Raw genomic sequence first — 17,040 nt, 5'->3', positions numbered from 1 at the left:
CCGCCCCGCTGCCCGTGCCCAGCTGGCACCCCCCCCTACCCCACACGTGCCTCTGTCCTTTGTATAGAGGCCCGCACCTTGCGAAAGCACCATCCCAGCTTTGTTGTGAAATCCTCACCCCTGTGCTGACCTAGTTCAAGGTGAAGGCTTCTCAGAAGGTGCGCACGCCAGCCAGTCCCCCCTGCCCGTCCCTGAGGTGAGCGGTCCAGTCCAGTCCAGCCGCCAGGACCCGAACTGTGCTCCCAGATCAGCATCGGGGTCGGGCCACAGCTTGGGAAGAGCGTGCAGGTGGCTGTGGGCTCCTGGGCCCTGGTCACCGAGGCCCTGAAGCAGCTCTATGTCGGGGCTGTGGTAGGCCTCCCAGAGGCATCTGAGCGCATCGGAGACCCGGGGGAGCTGAGATTCTGGCTGAGCTCGTGGACTCCACTCAGCCTGGGCTCCCCGTGTCTGTTCCTGCCGCCCCTACGGGAGACGAGGGAGGCAGCTGCCGAGTCCCTGTCTTGCATGGACTGGATGCGGCCAACACGGGGTGACCCCACCCCACCCTCGGGGCACTCAAAGGCAAGGGCCCCATTTCTCCCACCCATTTGGGTGGGACTGATGAACACCCCAGTTGCAGGGTGAGGGCCCGGGCCTTGACCGGGGCTCCCTGGGAGAGGTGGGTACAGCTGTAGTACATCTGTGAATGGGACCACCTCAAACCCCTCAGGTCCCCTGAAACCCGTTCTAATCGGCCACCCAACTACTTGCAATCAGCTCCACGTAGCAGTGGGGCAGGGAGGGGACGTGGTGGGGCCAGGGGGACAGGTTGTGTTGGGTTTCCAAGATGGGAGCGCAAAGGAGGACAGTCCCAGGTCTTGCCCTGTGTGAGAACAGAGTAGCTGGTGGCCCAGGTGGGAAGCAAAGGCACACGCGGGGGCTGTCCGCTGGCGGGGGGTCTATGGGCTACCCTTGGTTTTGGAATTACATTCGGGGCCTCCGAGCTTCAAGTCTATCCACCACCCAGTTGGCGGTGGCCAGAGAACCGGCTGCCACAGGCCTCTGTGCGGGGGCGGGGAGGGTCTTGGAAGGGCTGGAGCTGGGCCGGTCTGGGGGGAGAGGAGGGGACAGTGCAGGTGAGTGGTTACGGGCATCTCACCTTGGGGTGTGACCAGGGACAGCGCCTCCCCGTTTATTCATTTCCTGTGGCTGCTGTAACAAATCACTGCCAATTTGGCTTAAAACCAAACGTGCTTTTTTTTTTTTTTTTTTCAACGTTTATTTATTTTTGGGACAGAGAGAGACAGAGCATGAACGGGGGAGGGGCAGAGAGAGAGGGAGACACAGAATCGGAACCAGGCTCCAGGCTCCGAGCCATCAGCCCAGAGCCCGACGCGGGGCTCGTCCTCACGGACCGTGAGATCGTGATCTGGCTGAAGTCGGACGCCTAACCGACTGCGCCACCCAGGCGCCCCAAAAACCAAACGTGCTTTTACAGTTCGGGGAAGTCAAAAGTCTCACGTGGGCCTCGGGTTAAAAATCCGTGCCTCCTGGACATCCCGGAGGGGGATCGTTTCCCTACCTTCTAGCTCCCAGAGGTGCCGGTGTTGACTCGGACCCCTCTTCCCTCCTCCCTCTTTGACACCTGCGTCTCTCACCTCCTCCCACGTGAGGACCCCTGTGGTGATGCTGGGCCCACCAGGATAGCCAGGACATCTGGGGTCCCCATCTGGGGACCATCAATCACACCCGCGGCCCCTCTTCTCTATAAAGTGACAATTACAGGGCCTGGGACTGAGAACGGGCCATCTGCAGGGACCTTGTCCTGCCCAGCACAGGACCACAGTAAAACAGAGCCTTCGAGGGACCCCGGCCCCCTCATGCCGGGTCCCTGGGAGGCCTGCCATCAGCAGGTATCCTTCTACCTGGTCCCATCCCACTGGGAGCCACGCCCGGGCCTCCTCTGTGGGCAGCTCCGCAGCCACTGCCCCTACCCTGTGTGGCACCAGCTCCGATTCACCACCAGGAGACTAGACACACGTCCCGTTTATTTGGGTTCGTAATTCAGTAATCACAGGACCGAGTCCTGACAGGCTCCGCGTCCCCCTCTTCCGTCGCCCTCCCCAGCCACCCCGCGGCTCAACGTCAGGGCCAGCGGCAGCCACCTGGACCACAGCACGTGGGGACAGGGCACGTGCCACAGGCCTACTCTCCTGCCGGGAGTTCTGCGATCAGGTGATAGCGGCCGTAGCCGGCTGACACCCAGTGCGGAAGGAAGGAGGACAGCCCGGCAGCTGCCTCCTGAGAGCCCTCTCCAGTGGCGGTCCCAGGCCCCCGTCGCAGCCGACCAGCGCTGCACCCCGTGCCTGCAGGGCTCTGTGGACCAGGGCGAGCAGTTCCGGAGAAGCGGGGTACCCTGGGTGGTGGGAGAAAGGGGGGGGGGGGAGCAGAGCGGTGGAGGCCGCAGGAGAGCATGAGACAGACCCACGCGGGGTAAAGCCAACCCTGCTTTTATTTCACGAGAGCTTCTCGATGGTCGACAGGAGCTCAGGTTTCAGGATAGAAGAGTCCGGTTCCGCCCCTGCGGCCCTGAGGTCCTCCAGCAGGGCTGCGTCCCACGAGAAGGTCAGGAGGGCGGAGGGCACCTGCGGTGGGCCAGAAGCCTCAGCCTCACTCAGGCCTTGACGTGACTCTCCCGTCTTCCCGCTCGACCTCCCCCGTCAGAGCCGGGACTCCGCTCCCTCCGGCTCGCTCCGGCTGCTATATCCGTCCCCGCCATCAGCCCAGTCCCGCAGCAGGGACCCGGCGAGTACCCAGGACTAGAGGGCGCGCGGCACGCACGTAGGCGGGAAGGTGGGAGTTGAACCTGAGAGCCCGGCCCCCCCCCCACCCCCACCGGACCCCTGGGCCGCCCGCCGCCCAGCGCTGGAGTTCGTGCCTCCAGGACATCCAGAGACCCGACCGCGGGCAGCCCCCTCGCTCACCAGCCCGCACTCGTCGAAGGCCGGGCTCTCCTCCTCCGACAACCTCTGCCCGCCCGAGGCCAGCAGCTCGAAAGGCAGCCAGTCGCTCTGCAAGGCCTCCCGGACGAAGGCATACAGCGCGGCCACCCGCTCCCGGGCGTAGAAGGTGCCTGGGTGGGCGGGACAGTCGGTGGGGCCGGAGTTCAGGGGAGCACCCCGCCCCCCACCCCAGCCCGTGCCCACCCGGCTCCCGAGGGAGGGAGGACGCACCGTGATGCCTCCTCCCAGGGTGAGCCCAGACCGGGGAGGCCTGGGGCTCCCGTCCCCCGCAGCCCCGGCCCCCCGGGCGCACCCACCCTGGAGCAGGCAGCCGTCGGGGAAGCGGACGCGCAGCAGCGTGTAGGTGTATCTGCGCCGCTCTCTCTGCTCCTCCCTCTCCCGCATGGCCTTGGTCCGCAGCACACTCAGCCGCTCCACGGCCTCGGACCTGAGCCTCTGTTCCCGCTTGACCTCCTCCGCCGTGAGGCTGAAGAAGTCCCCGGGCAGGTCAAACTGGGAGGCCAGGGGCGAGGGCCGGAAGACGCGACGCTGGCGGGCCAGCGTGGCCCGCACGGGCTCGGCGACCAGCAGCTGCTCCTTGTGCTTCCGCAGGCTCCGGGGCTGGGCCAGGGCGGCCTCGCTCAGCACGTAGAACTCCTCGGGGCCCTCTGGGGCAGGCGCGGGTCACTGCTGCGGCAGGGAGAGCCCCCCGCCCCACCCCACCCCTGCCGCCCCTCCTCCCAGCACAGCTGGCGCCCTGCTCCACCTGCCTTACCCTGATCGGGCACCGGAAGCAGGGCCTTCTGGAAGCCGACGGCCTCAAAAAACTCGTGGGTCCCTTCCAGGCAGTTAATTCGCTCCTGGGAGTGGAGCCAGTGGTCACCGGGGCCCTGCTGGCCACCCCGCCCGGCCTCGCAGCAGCCGCTAGGCCCCGACGGGGCGAAGCCGCGGAAGCCGCCCGCAGGGCTCAGCACGAACGCGCTCGCCTCAACACGGGCTGCAGGGCGCCCCCCAGCTGCTCGCAGAGGGCACGGGACCCCAGGAGGTCACCGACCAGGTGAGGAAGGAGGCCGGGAAGCCACAGGACAACAGGAGGGGCCCAGGGGTGGGGGCGGTGGCTGCGTGGGAAGCCGGGGGCGGGAAGGGGCCACCGGGAGACAGACAGCAGGTGCCCTGCCAGTGGCGCAGGTAACACGGGCCAGGGTGGCGGGACCCCGAGACTTCTCCATAGAAACCAGAAGTCTGTGTTCGTGGGAGAAATCTCGCCAGTACCAACCTCCTCCCCGCTGATTCAAATTCAAGTCAGAACAGCCGGGGCGAGGGGGAGAGCGGGCCAGACACCACGACGCTCGCCCCGTGTGCCCGGGGCCCTCGCTCCCCTGCGGCTGCCTGGTCTGGCCGCCGCCCCCACACCGGGGCCGCGTGTGCACCTGAAAGACGCGGTTCTGCAGCTTGATCTTCCTGTACTTCTCTTCCTCGGGGTGCAGGCAGATGTTGTCCAGGTACCTGGGGGGGCCCGTGGCCGTGTGAGAACAGTGAGCCCAGAGGGGGCCGTCGCCGGCGCCCCCCCCCGCTTGGTCCTGCCTCCCCTCGAGGGCACCAGCGAACGCACAGGGGGCTGTGGCAGGGCCAGGCTAACGGACCATTAAAGCCCGTGGGTGCCCCGTGGCGGGGGGCCGGGGCTCACGAGCGACATGGACTTCCTGGCGCTCCCTGCCCCCCCAGACCTGTTGGAGCAGACGAGGGGAGGGGGTGGGACCCTGCCCCCCTGCCCCCCTGCCCCCTTCCCACCTTCCTACAATGATCCCGGAGGAAAGCAGCGGGTCGGGACCTCCTGATTTGGTAAACCCCTTCGTTTTACAGGCAGGTCAACTGAGGCCCAGAGGGCCTGGGGGGGGGGGGGGGGGGAGTGCAGGGTGGGGACTGGCTGCAGCCCCAGTGCCCAGCTCCTTCCGGGCACCCCCAGCAGGCTGTGGCGGAGGCCCGGGTGTCAGGGGCGGGGGACACTCAGCTGGGAGGGCTGCGGCTGCTCACTTGGCGATGGTGTCCACACCCAGCTTCACCCTGTCGCGGTCTCTGTTGAACGTGTGGATCTTCATGATGGAGGCAGCCACGGGGTCGGTGGAGAAGTGCTGGGGGAGGGAGGGGACGCACCGGAAGCGCTCACCTGGGGGTTGGAGGCCCGCAGGCACCTCTCCCTCCCCCAGCAGCTGGCCTCTCTACTCAGGTGACAACAGGTGACAGCAGGCCAGGAACATTCCACTGAAGCAAACTCAACTGGACGCTCCCAGCCAAGAAAGGAGGAGAAAGCCCTTCGGGGGGCCCCATCCTGAGCCTCAGCCCTGCCCTCGCCTCGAGGGAAGAGGGGCGTCACAGCCCAGATTACGCCTCCGGGGGGTCCACCCATCTGACGACTCTGCCCGTGGGAGGGAAGAGGGCAGGGACACAGAAAGACGGAGAAAGCAGGGGGGGAAGTTCCCAGGCTTGTGTGACCGGCCCAGCCTCCTCGGGACCATCACAAACCCCCAGGGAAACCCATTCGGGAATTCACTTTGTGACAGAGACATATACCACAGCCGTGACCAAAAAGGCGTTTTCAGTAAAAAAGGGGGCGTGCGTGCGGGGGGGCAACCCTGGGTAGCTGTCAGGGAACAAAGAGTGGTCCGTATGCCTCATACTCCGCAGGGTAATAGCTTCTAGTCAGATCAGAGTCTTTGGGGGGGGGGGGGGTTTCAAATTTTTATTTTGAGAGAGAGCCCGTGTGAGTGGGGCTGGGGCAGAGAGAGGGAGGGAGACAGAGAGACAGAATCCCAAGCAGGCTCCACACTGTCAGTGCAGAGCCCAGGGCAGGTCTCGAACCCACAAACCATGAGATCCTGACCTGAACTGATACCAAAAGTCAGGCCCTCGACCAACTGAGCCACCCAAGGCGCCTCTAGTCAGATCAGAGTTTCAAACGTTAAAACAAACAACAGAAAGCAGGGCGCCTGGGGGGCTCAGTCGGTTGAGCCTCCGACTTCGGTTCAGGTCATGATCCCACGGTTCGTGGGTTCGAGCCCCGCGTCCGGCTCTGTGCTGACAGCTCGGAGCCTGGATGGAGCCTGCTTCAGATTCTGTCTCCATCTCTCTCTGCCTCTTTCCCCGCTCGTGCTCTGTCTCTATCAAAAATAAATAAACATTTAAAAAATTTTTAAAAAAACAACAAAAAGCAAAACAGAAAAGCACTGGCAAAGTGGGGAAGGCCTTTCCAAGCCGAGAAGTCACAGGACCGACACATTTAACCAGAGATCAAAAATTTCTACACGGCAAGGTGACCACGAGCACAACCGGAAAGCGAAAACCGAGGGGAAAACATTCACGCTGCGTATTATAGGCAAAAGACCAACTTCCCTAACAGGCGAAGGGTGCCCGTGAATCGGGGTGCCTGGGGGGCTCAGGCGGTTGAGCGTCCAACTCGATTTCGGCTCAGGTCGTGATCTCGCGGTTGGCGAGATCGAGCCCCCGAGTGGGACTCTGCGCGGACAGTGTGGAGCCTGCTTGGGATTCTCTCCCTCCCTCCCTTTCTGCTGCTCCCCTGCTCGCACATGCACGCTTGTGCTCGTTCTCTCTCAAATAAACAAACACTAAAAAAGAAAAAAAAAAAGCCTAGAAATCAAGAAAAAGTCCAACTACACGACGCAAAACCGGGCCAAGGGCGCATTCTCACAGGAAAATACGGCCAGTCCGGGCCAAACTGAGGGAAACGCGCACGGAAACCATCCTGAGATATTCTCCACTATCACTTCCGCTAAAAGACGAAGGGTCTGTGCGCCCACAGTGACGGTGTGGGGCCGGTGACGTGGGCGCTTTCCCCGACGCTGCCAGTGCAGCGTGAGTCAGGACGGCGCCTACGCGGGTTCCTCGGCCACCGCCGTCCACACCCCGCACGCACGTCCCGCTTCTGCGCCCGCACCGAGCCCACAGCTCAGAGCAGCCACAGCCAAGGCTTTCCACCACGTGACTGCTGTCACTAGGGAAAGACGGGGAGCTTCTAACACGCTCATCGGCAAGGAGCCGGTCGGACAGTTACAGAGCAGGGCACACGGTGAAGCTGGCTAACAAGAACGCAGAACTTTCTCCCAAATGGTTCAGAACAAGCCAGAAAGGGACAGCGCGAACGGGGCAAAACTGTTAACGCCCAGCTGTACGGTGCAAAGGCATTAGGGAGGCTCACGGAATTAAGGCTGCTGATCGGTGGGCCTTAAAATAGCGACAGGAGCCTGGATGATCCCCAAGGGCCAAATGCAACCTCAAGGTCCCTTTACGGGGAAGAGACAAGAGAGGGGACAGCCTGAGCAAGGCGCCACGGCCACGGAACACAGACAAGCCTGGAAGCAGGAAAAGGCCCGGATGCGCGCGCCCCCCTAGAGCGCCCAGAAGGAAGTCGGCCCGGCCGCCGCCTTGAGTCGGGGCAGCCAGACCCACGTCACCCTTCTGACTTCCAGGGACTGTGAGACAATAAATGAGGCCGCCCGCTTTGCGACGATTTGTTCTAACGGGATCGGGAAACCCGAGCCCCGGGTACGGGGGACGCGGGGGTTCGGCAGTTTGCGTGTATCTGCGATCGATCTCTCCCTGGAAGGGGGCCTGCCTGCCTTACAGGGGCCGCCTCCGGGAAGGGTGGGCGAGCGGGGGCTTTTCTCTACCCACCCGTCTGTATCCTGAGCTTCGGACCCCACGGAAATCCTGCCTTTGAAGAGAGACGGAAACAAACCCGATACAGGCAGGTGCAGACGATACCGAGGGTCCGTGCCACCCAGCTCTCCCGGCTCTGGCGCCAAGACCTCTAGGTGGGAGGGCGGTGGAGGGGGGACACGGGGCTGCCACTCACCGAGAGAATGGCCTCTTTGATGTGCGCATCCCGCTGGTCCTTCCTGAGCGTGGCCCCCGTGAGTGGGCAGGTGAAGCACACCGCGGGCACTGCCAGCTGGGTCGAGCCCTCCTCTCTGGGCTCAGGCACCTGGGGGGACGGGGCGAAGGCGGCTGAGCCCGGACTGCGGACAGAGGCCAGCCCGAGCCGCTGACAGCATGGCCCCGGCAGCCGCACGGCCCCGGTCCCGACGCTTCCCCCCTTTGCTTCTTTAGCCGTGGGACACCTTGGCCCAGTGACTGGGCCCCTTCTGCCCCGTAAATGGCTCTGCAGGGCCGCCGCACCCCAACGAGAAAGGCACAGAAAGCGTGAAGCTGCTTCGGACATGGAGCAAACGCTCCATCAACGGCTCTGGCTGTTCCCGTTTCCCTCGTGAGGAAGGGGCTTTGGTGGAGGGCTCGGGAGTCACGGCGGCCCAGATGAGTCCAGACCTCCCTCTGAACCTCAATTCCTAGGCGTCGTCTAGGGCCGCTTCGGTCCTTAAAACTCAGTGAGACCTTGGGGTGGCTCCGTCTGTTAAGCGTCCGACCTCGGCTCAGGTCACGATCTTACCCTTGTGGGTTCGAGCCCCGCGTCAGGCTCTGTGCTGCCAGCTCAAAGCCTGAAACCTGCTTCTGATTCTATGTCTCTGCTTCTCTCTGCTCCTCCCCTGCTCAAGCTCTCTCTCTCTCTCTCTCTCTCTCTCTCTCTCAAAAATAAAGAAACGTTAAAAACAAAAAACCCTCAGTGTGACCTCAAAGGTCAAGCTGCTCAGAACACCCTTTCTGCCAGGTTCTCCTTCAAAGCCCACCTCCCCCAGCAAGGCCTCCCTGATTACACCAGTCTCTGAAGGGCCCTCCCACCTCCTGGGCAAGCAGCAGAGGGCAGGAGCTGAGTGTGAAGGTCCCAGTCAACACCACCTTCAACCACAACCTGCCTCCACTGTTCTGGCGTGCCTCGCAAGCTTCCTTTGGCCCAAGGCCAGACGTGACCTCTATCTGCCCCGGCACCCACGTGCTTACTGCCCGAGGCTCACCGATTTCTGCCAAGGCTCACCAATTTGACCAATGAGGGAGAGAACCCGCTCCCTGCCCCAGGATGGCCCTCAGGTGTCCTGCTGCCCTGTGGATGTGCTTACCTTGTTGGTCCCTGGGGCCTCTGGGCTCCCGCTGACAGTGGCTTCAGCCTGAAGTTCCTTTCTCACTGGAGAGAGGGCAAAGACGGGTCAGTTGGGGGCCCTGCCCTGGCCCCAGGCACACTCCACCCCTGCCCCCGCAGACCCCAAGGGGGTCAAGTTCTAGTCCTTTCCCCGGTCAGGCCCCCCTGCCTGAGCCACCTCTCCACGCCCCTAGGTTTCACCTGATGGCCCGACGACGGCCCCGTCTCCGCTCCCGTCTCCCCTCCTCGGCCTCTCAGACCCCAGCGCCCCGGTGCCTTCCACCCTGCACCCCCCACTCTCACAAGTGAGATTCTGCGTGAGACCTTGCTTCACGTCCCCACGCCACACCGGAAGACGGCCACAGCTCACCCTGGTTCCGGATGGACTCCTGCGACGTGGGGCCCCGGGCCCTGGGCTGCTTCTGTTCGAGCCGGGCCAGGGCTGCCGCGGCTGCCATCTGGGCCTCGTTGGTGGGTCCCTGGCGGGGCTGCTGGAGCGCGGGCTGGTTGGGTTTCCCTCTGGGGGCCCTCTCCCTGGGAGGTGACAGAGGGAAGGCGGGGTGACACGGGGTCAGGCGCAAGAGCCTCTGTCCCTCTCCCACTTCTGCCCCATCGGACAGAAACGTCCCTCTCTCCCAGGGACCACCCGCAGCCACGAGATGGTTCTAACACAGAAAGAAAGGCCCCTGGAGACAGATGGCAGTTCCGCCTCCAGTTCCACCCCTTGGGGCGAGTCCCGCAGCGGCCTGGGCCTTGGGGTCATGGCAGCTAATGGGGGAGGAAGGGGGGGTGACAGAGGCCCGCCCCCACCGGCGCCACGGATGCACGTGAGAAGGCACCTTTCGCCTTCAGGAACCGGTGAGACTCAAAGGTGTCCCTCCCCTCCTCGATCTCTTTCCTTCCAGCCTACGACAGCCAGGTGGCACGGCTTCACTTAGGGAGCACCGACCGTGTGCCCGGCCACGTGCCAGGCCACGTGGCGGGGGCTGGGTTTCCTCTCCCCCCACGTGGCCACACCCCAGCCCCCTGCGATTACTTAGTTCTACAAAAACACGGTTTTCGAGACGCCTCGCCCACCCTCTTCGAGGCCCCGCTGGGCAGCCACGGGGACCGTTCTAAAACCTAAGCCGGAGCTCGTCACTCCTCTGCACCGAGCCCTTCCGCCCCACGCACAACACGATCCTGAAGACCCCTTGGGCCTGCAGGCCCTTCACAACCCGCCTGCTCCCCTCCTTCACGCCTCCCAATCTACACTGGTTTCCTACTGCTGCTCCCGCAGGCCCATGTGGCTCCCACCACAGGGCCTTTGCACTTTCTGGCCGAACTGTTCAGTCTGCGGATGGTGGGGGGTGGGGGTGAGGAAAGAAGTCTGGGGGCAGCTGGGGCGGCTTCAGGGTCTGTGTGTGTGTGGCGGGGCGGGGAGGGGGGGGTAGGCAATTTCCACCCGGCTGCACCTCACCTCATCCAGCGCTCAGCTCGAACGTCTCCTTCTGGGAGAGGTGTTCCCAGACCACCTAAGGGCCCCCGGCTGTTGCTATCTCCTGCCCCTGCTTACTTTTCTTCGTGGCCCTGAGTACCGACTGCTCTGTCACCACCCGTGTCCTGGTTGAGCTGTCCATCTCTCCCCACTAGAAGATGAGCCCTGAGACAGCAGGAACCTTCTCTGAGCCACACGGTGACAGCCCTTGTCACACACCCCGAGCCTCGTGTTGCCCCACGCGCGTCACAGAAGTCTGGATCTCCACACTGCTCCCCTCTTCTCTCCTTCCGGGTTCTCATCTCCCGCAGCCATGCCCCACACGGCCCCCGCGTCCTTCCCGTCACGCTCAGTCCCTGCTGCTGCGCCAACCCCCACTACTTGTTCAACAAATGAATGGACCCCCTTGTCTGGCCCTCTCCCAGCTCAGGCTCCCGGGACCTGATCTTGTCCACCGGGCTTCCCTCCTTGACTCATGAACCAGGCCCTCGTGGGCCTCCTTCGGCCAGTCCCGGGAGCCCCCATCCCCACGACAGATGCACTGATGTCATGCACCCACTCTCCCTCACCCGCCCCTGCTACCCTGTCCTCCCTGGCGCCTCCCTGCCTCTCCCCCCTACCACTCCGGGCCCCACCTCTTCACAATCCCTTCCATTATTCCTCAGGGGCCCCACCCCCTCTGCACTTCCTTTGCTCAATCCACCCCCGGCCCACCAGAGCCCTCACTGTCACACACCTCCCCCACTGGGTCTCCAGTCTTGGCCCCGCGTCCTTCTCTTCCCCAGGCCCTCCCCGGACAAGCCACAGAGGCCTGGATGTGCGCCCTGCCGGACCGCCCTCTTCTCCCCTCTCCTCCCACGTCTCTCTCAGGACCTGCCTTCGGCTTCAACCGTCACCCACAGGGCCCCCATCTCCTCCCTGTCACAGATGTCTCCAGCTCACCTCCACCCACTCCTCTTCCCTCCCAGACCTTCCTCAGCCAATTCAACCCCCGCTCCCCCGATCCTCTGAGACCTCTTCCAACCCCGCCTCAGGCTCCCTGGCCTTAAACTCTCTGACCCAGTCCTCCCTCGCGCTCCAGAGCCAGGGCCCAGACCCCTACGGCCGGCCGTGGACGCGAAGCCTCTCCCCTCTCCCCGGCCCCAGCTGTACTTGAGTCTCCAGGCTCTGTATCCAATCTCTGTACAGAGACCCCCCCCCTCCAAAACTGGATGACGCCTCTTGGGGGCCCCTTCTCCGCCCGCCTACTCTCCTACGGTTTCTCCGCTGACCCCCATCTACTTGCAAGCCCGCCCCCCTAGCCCCCGCCTCCAGCCCCTCCCCCTCGGGCCTCTCTCCCCCGTGCCCCGCCCCCGGAGGCCACCCCTCCCCCTTACTTCCACCCTCGCCCCCCGTGCCCCGCCCCCGGAGGCCACCCCTCCCCCTTACTCCCACCCTCGCCCCCCGTGCCCCGCCCCCAGAGGTCTCTCCCCACCCTCGGACGCCCCTCCCCGCCCCTGCCCCCCGGATCTCAAGCCCCAGCGCCGGTCACGCACCCCACGGACTCCGTGAGCTTCTGACCAGGCCCCGCACTCTTGAACTTGATGTCAGCCTTGATCTCCTGGAAGAATTTCTTCATGGTGGCGGCGGGCCCGGCGGCAGGGGGCCGCGGGGGGCGGGGGGGGCGCAGGGCCCAGTCGGGGTGGGGCCGGCAGGAGCCAACAACCGGAAAGAAAATACCTCGCTGCCGGAAGTCCCACCTTCGCGCGGGCGCCCACGTGACAATCGGCCCGGTGCGCCTCTCTAGCTCTCCGCGCCTCGCTGGCCCACGGCCGCCGCTCTGCACCGTCGGCCGCGTCTCGGTGGTTAGTCGGGCCTCAGTTGCCAGGGGCGACGAGCTCGCTTCCAGCGGGTGGCTGTGCCCGCGCGCCCTGCACCTCGTTCCCCAGAGGGGTGACCGGAGAGGGCGGGAGAAGCCCGCAGAGCCCACGGAGACAGCGCTGGCCCTGACCTTTCCCCTGACCGAAAACCTTCCCTGGCTCCCGCATGCAGTGCAGGGTGGGGGCCGCGCAGGACCGTAACGAGCCAGCCCCGCGTCCGGCACCGGTGGCCAGGCGCACGTGGTGGGGGACGTGGGAAGGGGCGCCTGAGCCGGGGCGTGGGGACCCACGGTGGCGCATCCCCTAGGGGCCTGGGTTACGGAGCTCTGACGTCATCCTGAGGGCCTGCACAGTGTTTAGGGGGAGAATCCGGTGCAGCCCAAACCAACCTTCCTTAACTTCGGTTTCCTCCGCGCTGGGGATAAGAACAGCACCCACGTCCACGTCGTCGGAGGATTATAAGGGTAACGATGCCGTTAGAAATCATTCAATAAATGGAGCGCTTTATGATGATCTACTCCGTTTTGTTGGTTTTTTTGGGAGTCGGCTCTGTACCAGCAAGGAAGAAAACAAGGAAATCCTTGATCTCGCAGACCTCGTGATGTTTTCCATGGGGTTGGGGAGGGAAGACAGACAACATGATAAATAAAGTTTATGGCCGAGGGGACGATGTTAGGTGCTGGAGAAAGTGGACAGTTTGCAACATCAACTAAGGGGGTCGGGTGCAAGAAAGGGACATTTTTCGGACCACCAGGGAAATGTGAATGTGTCTGGGCAGTAGATGATAGAAAGGGGCTGTTGTTGACTTTTTTTCGTTTAATTGATTTTTGAGAGGGAGAGCCCAGCGCGGGAGAGGCAAAGAGAGAGAGGGAGATACCGAATCCCAAGCAGGCTCCAGGCTCTGAGCTGTCAGCACTGAGCCCATCGCGGGGCTCGAACTCAAGAACCACGAGATCATGACCTGAGCCGAAGTTGGACCCTTAACCCACTGAGCCACCCAGGCGCCCCACTTCTGGACTTTTCATAAGAGTGATAGTGGCATGGTAGTTATGGTCCATTTGGGCTTTGTTTTATCTTTTGACCCTTTTCATCCATTTCTCCCACCCCCCTGCCTTTGGCAAGCACCAACCAGTTCTCCTTGTCTAGGACTTTGGTGGGGCTCTTTTCGCTTGTACTTTTGTTTGTGTAGATCCCACATACGAGAGAGATCATACTGTATTTGCTTTTCTCTGACTTATTTCACTTGATGCCCTTGCTGTCCATCTATGTTGTCCCAAATGGCAAGATTTCGTTCTTTTTTTTTGGGGGGGGTCTAATATTCCATTGTATATCCATACCACGTTTTCTTTATCCGTTCATCCATTGTGGCCACTTGGGTTGTTTCCATATCTTGGCTATTGTAAATCGTGCTGCAACAGGATTGTAGGACTGAGCCCCATGTGGGACTCTGTGCATGCTGGGCATGGAGCCCGCTTAAGATTATCTCATTCCCTCTGCCCCTCTCCCCGGCTTGAGCTCTCTCTCTCTCTCAAAAAGATAAAAATAAAAAATCGTAGCCATTTTAACAGGTGTCAGGTGACAGTTTATGGGTTTTATTTGCATTTTCCTAACGATGAGTTGATCACCTTTTCACGTACCTGTTGGCCATCTGTACGTTTTCTTTGGAAAAACGTCTTCAGATGGAGGAAGGAGGCCTGACCCAAGGAACGCAGGAAGCTTCCAGAAGCTGGGAAAGGCAAGGAGATGGATTCTCCCCCAGAACCTCCAAAAGTAGTACAATTCAGCCAACAGAAGGATTGTATCTCGGTGGGACTCATCTTGGACTTTTCCCTCCAAAATGGTAACAATAAATTTGCGTTGTTTTAAGTCACTAAGTTTGCGGTAATGTGTTACGTAAACAATATGTAGCAAAAGCAACCCCTAGGCCATATAACCCAAAGAAATAAGTCCTGCTATTTCTCCCCAATTTATAGAGGAGTTTGCAAAGTTCCAAACACACTTGTCCATAGCACCACAGCTTTCAGAGGGAGGATTCGAACCCAGGACCAGCAGATCTAATGACACTTCACTGAGGTGCTTCTCAAATTGTAATGCACACTCCAGGTCCATGGAGAGCTTCTTCAGATGCACATTCTGATGCATAGATCTTGAGGGGGCTATGACTCTGCACCCCCATACCGCCACCTCCCACCCCCACGTGACAGTGCAGGAGGCTGGTCTAGGAGGACTGAAACTTGCCTGGCACTGAGCAAGCCTATAATAGATGAATAAGTTATGAGGTGCCTGGGTGGTTCAGTTGGTTGAACGTCCAACTTGATTTCAGCTCAGGGCATGATCTCATGGTCTGTGAGTTCGAGGCCTGCGTGGGGCTCTGTGCTGACAGCTCGGAGCCTGCTGGGGATTCTCTCTTCCTGTCTCTCTGCCCCTCTGCCTCCTCTCAAAATAAATAAGTAAACATTTAGGGTGCCTGCGTGGCTCAGTCAGTTAAGCGGCTGACTTGCTTCGGTCATGATCTCACGGTTCGTGAGTTCAAGCCCCGCATCCGGCTCTGTGCTGACAGCCGGAGCCTGGAGCCTGCTTCTGATTCTGTGTCTCCCTCTCTCTGCACCTCCCCTGCTCATGCTCTGTCTCTCAAAAGATAAATAAATGTTAAAAAAATTTTTTTAATTAAATAAACTTAAAAATAAATAAATAAGTAAACATTTAAAAACAACAACAACAAAAAAACCCTGTAAGAGATGAATATGTTACTATTACAGCTCAGGCAGGGAAATGTTCTTAGGTAAGTGGAATCCAACACTCTGTGGCGGGGGGGGGGTGGCGTCCAAACCCCAGTGTTACTCTTCTGCCTCAGTTTCCCCATCTGGAAAGCAGGGATGACAAATAACTGATCTAGAAATGAAATGGTAATAACATACTACATGAGGTGACCTGGCGGCACCTGGCTGGCTCAGTTGGTGGATCATGTGACTCTCTAACTTAAGGTCATGAGTTTGAGCCCCACATTGGGGGTAGAGGTTACTTGAAAAAAAAATAATAATAATGTGGCCTGGAACATATTGGCTGCTCTATAAACGTTACCGATTTTTTAAAAACAGATTTTATTATTTTTTAAATATTTATTTATTTTTGAGAGAAAGTGCACGAGCAGGGGAGGGGCAGAGAGAGAGAGGGGGGACAGAGGATCTGAAGCAGGCTCTGGGCTGACAGCAGAGAGCCCAACGCGGGGCTCGAACTCACAAACCGTGAGATCATGACCTGAGTCGAAGTCGGATGCTCAACCGACTGAGTCACCCAGGCGCCCCAAGATTTTATTGTTAAGTAATCTCTACACCCAACGTGGAGCTTGAATCCGTGACCCCGAGATCAAGCATCACACGCTCCACCGACTCAGCTAGCCCGGTGCCCCTAAATGTGACTTATTATTGTACTTGGCTAAGTGTGCGGTAAATATTTCCTAATGACAGTCCCCTGGTAAACTGGAGGCCAAATCTGTAGCACACAGTAGGTGCTCAGGCCACCTGCTGTTTAGAGGGGCCGTTTTCCTCTCCTGCCTCTGCCCGCCACTTTGGGGGGCCCTCCCCCACCTTCTGGGAGAACCCCGGCCCCAGCTCTCATTAGAGCCTGATCGTTTCCCAGCTGCTCGGTGTAGCTCAATGAATTCTGGGCAGGAAGTCTGGTTTTCTGCGCTGGTTCAAGGTCTGGGGGAAAAGCAGGCACCGAATCAGGGCCTGATTCGGCTTTGGAGGCAGGGCCCCACAGAAGTGGCATCTGAGTCCTTGGACTTGAGGTATGACGTCAGGCAAATCGTACCCCTCTCTGGGCTTCAGTCTCTCCAGCGGTACCTAATTCAGGCCCCTCTGCACCGTCTTCCTCATTCCTTGTTTGACTTCCACATTTGTCCCTTTTGTGGCTTAGCAGTTACAAAATACAGGACACCCCATCGTATCTGAATTTCTGATAAAAACACGTTAACGTTATCTATGTAACGTTAAACGACGATTTTACCCATTTTAAAGAACTAGGCGTCAGATACTTTTATTTGATAATATTTACCATTATTTTTCTTACTGTGGTAAAAAATATATATATAACATAAAATTTATAATTTTCACCATTTTAAGTGCACAGCTCAGTGAGGTCGAGCACATTCACACGGTTGTGCAACCACCCTCACCATCCGTCTTCCAGACTTTCTCGTGTCCCCAAACTGAGACTCTGTCCCCGTGAAACAGTGACTCCCCAGCCCCTGCCCCAGCCCTGGCTCCCACCATCTACTCTGTAATAGAATGGGACTCCTCTGGGGACCTCCTATGAGTGGGATCCTACAGAATTTGTCATTTGTGTCTGGCTTGTTTCATTGAGCATGATGTGTTCAAGGTTCATCCACATTGTAGGATGCGTAACAAATCATTTTCTAGTTTAGAGATATCACAAATATTGCATGAGACAAAGAGAACATACTTATGGTGAAAAAGCATTTGTCGTGTATCGACGATTGAGATTTAACTGGGCATTCTGAATTTTATCTTTTTTTTTTAAAATTTTTTTTTTTCAACGTTTATTTATTTTTGAGACAGAGAGAGACAGAGCATGAACGGGGGAGGGGCAGAGAGAGAGGGAGACACAGAATCGGAAACCGGCTCCAGGCTCCGAGCCATCAGCCCAGAGCCTGAC

The 17,040-nt window shown here is 60.0% G+C and overlaps 1 protein-coding gene across 2 annotated transcripts; it reads right to left on the bottom strand.

Annotated features, from left to right (window-relative positions):
- Positions 1 to 2,469: 2,469 nt before the first annotated feature.
- UBXN6 (UBX domain protein 6) lies at positions 2,470 to 12,197 on the bottom strand. 2 transcript variants are annotated; one of them, XM_086699441.1, is made up of 10 exons: positions 12,040 to 12,197; positions 9,398 to 9,561; positions 9,008 to 9,072; positions 7,852 to 7,980; positions 5,016 to 5,113; positions 4,412 to 4,487; positions 3,757 to 3,841; positions 3,299 to 3,649; positions 2,964 to 3,112; positions 2,470 to 2,624 (listed from the first exon to the last, which is right to left on the bottom strand). In XM_086699441.1, the coding sequence occupies exons 1-10, from the start codon at positions 12,120 to 12,122 to the stop codon at positions 2,496 to 2,498; spliced, it is 1,329 nt and encodes a 442-aa protein (XP_086555567.1). In that variant the 5' UTR covers positions 12,123 to 12,197; the 3' UTR covers positions 2,470 to 2,495. The 2 variants fall into 2 exon arrangements, with proteins under 2 accessions (XP_086555567.1, XP_086555568.1); XM_086699442.1 differs by lacking the exon at positions 12,040 to 12,197 and adding an exon at positions 10,487 to 10,766.
- Positions 12,198 to 17,040: the final 4,843 nt, after the last annotated feature.

Source organism: Puma concolor, chromosome A2 (genome assembly GCF_028749965.1).
Source record: "Puma concolor isolate L17-30 chromosome A2, mPumCon1.1.hap2, whole genome shotgun sequence".
Lineage (NCBI taxonomy): Eukaryota > Metazoa > Chordata > Mammalia > Carnivora > Felidae > Puma > Puma concolor.
The sequence above is the reverse complement of the archived record's forward strand: the minus strand, read 5'-3'. Positions and strand labels throughout refer to the sequence as shown.

Coding starts and splice junctions, on each gene's coding strand:
- UBXN6 (XM_086699441.1), bottom strand. CDS start 12,122: ATGAAGAAATTCTTCCAGGAGATCAAGGCTGACATCAAGTTCAAGAGT. Junction 9,073..9,397: donor GGAGTCCATCCGGAACCAGG/GTGAGCTGTGGC, acceptor CCCTCTCTCCAG/TGAGAAAGGAACTTCAGGCT. Junction 3,113..3,298: donor CGACGGCTGCCTGCTCCAGG/GTGGGTGCGCCC, acceptor CCGCCCACCCAG/GCACCTTCTACGCCCGGGAG.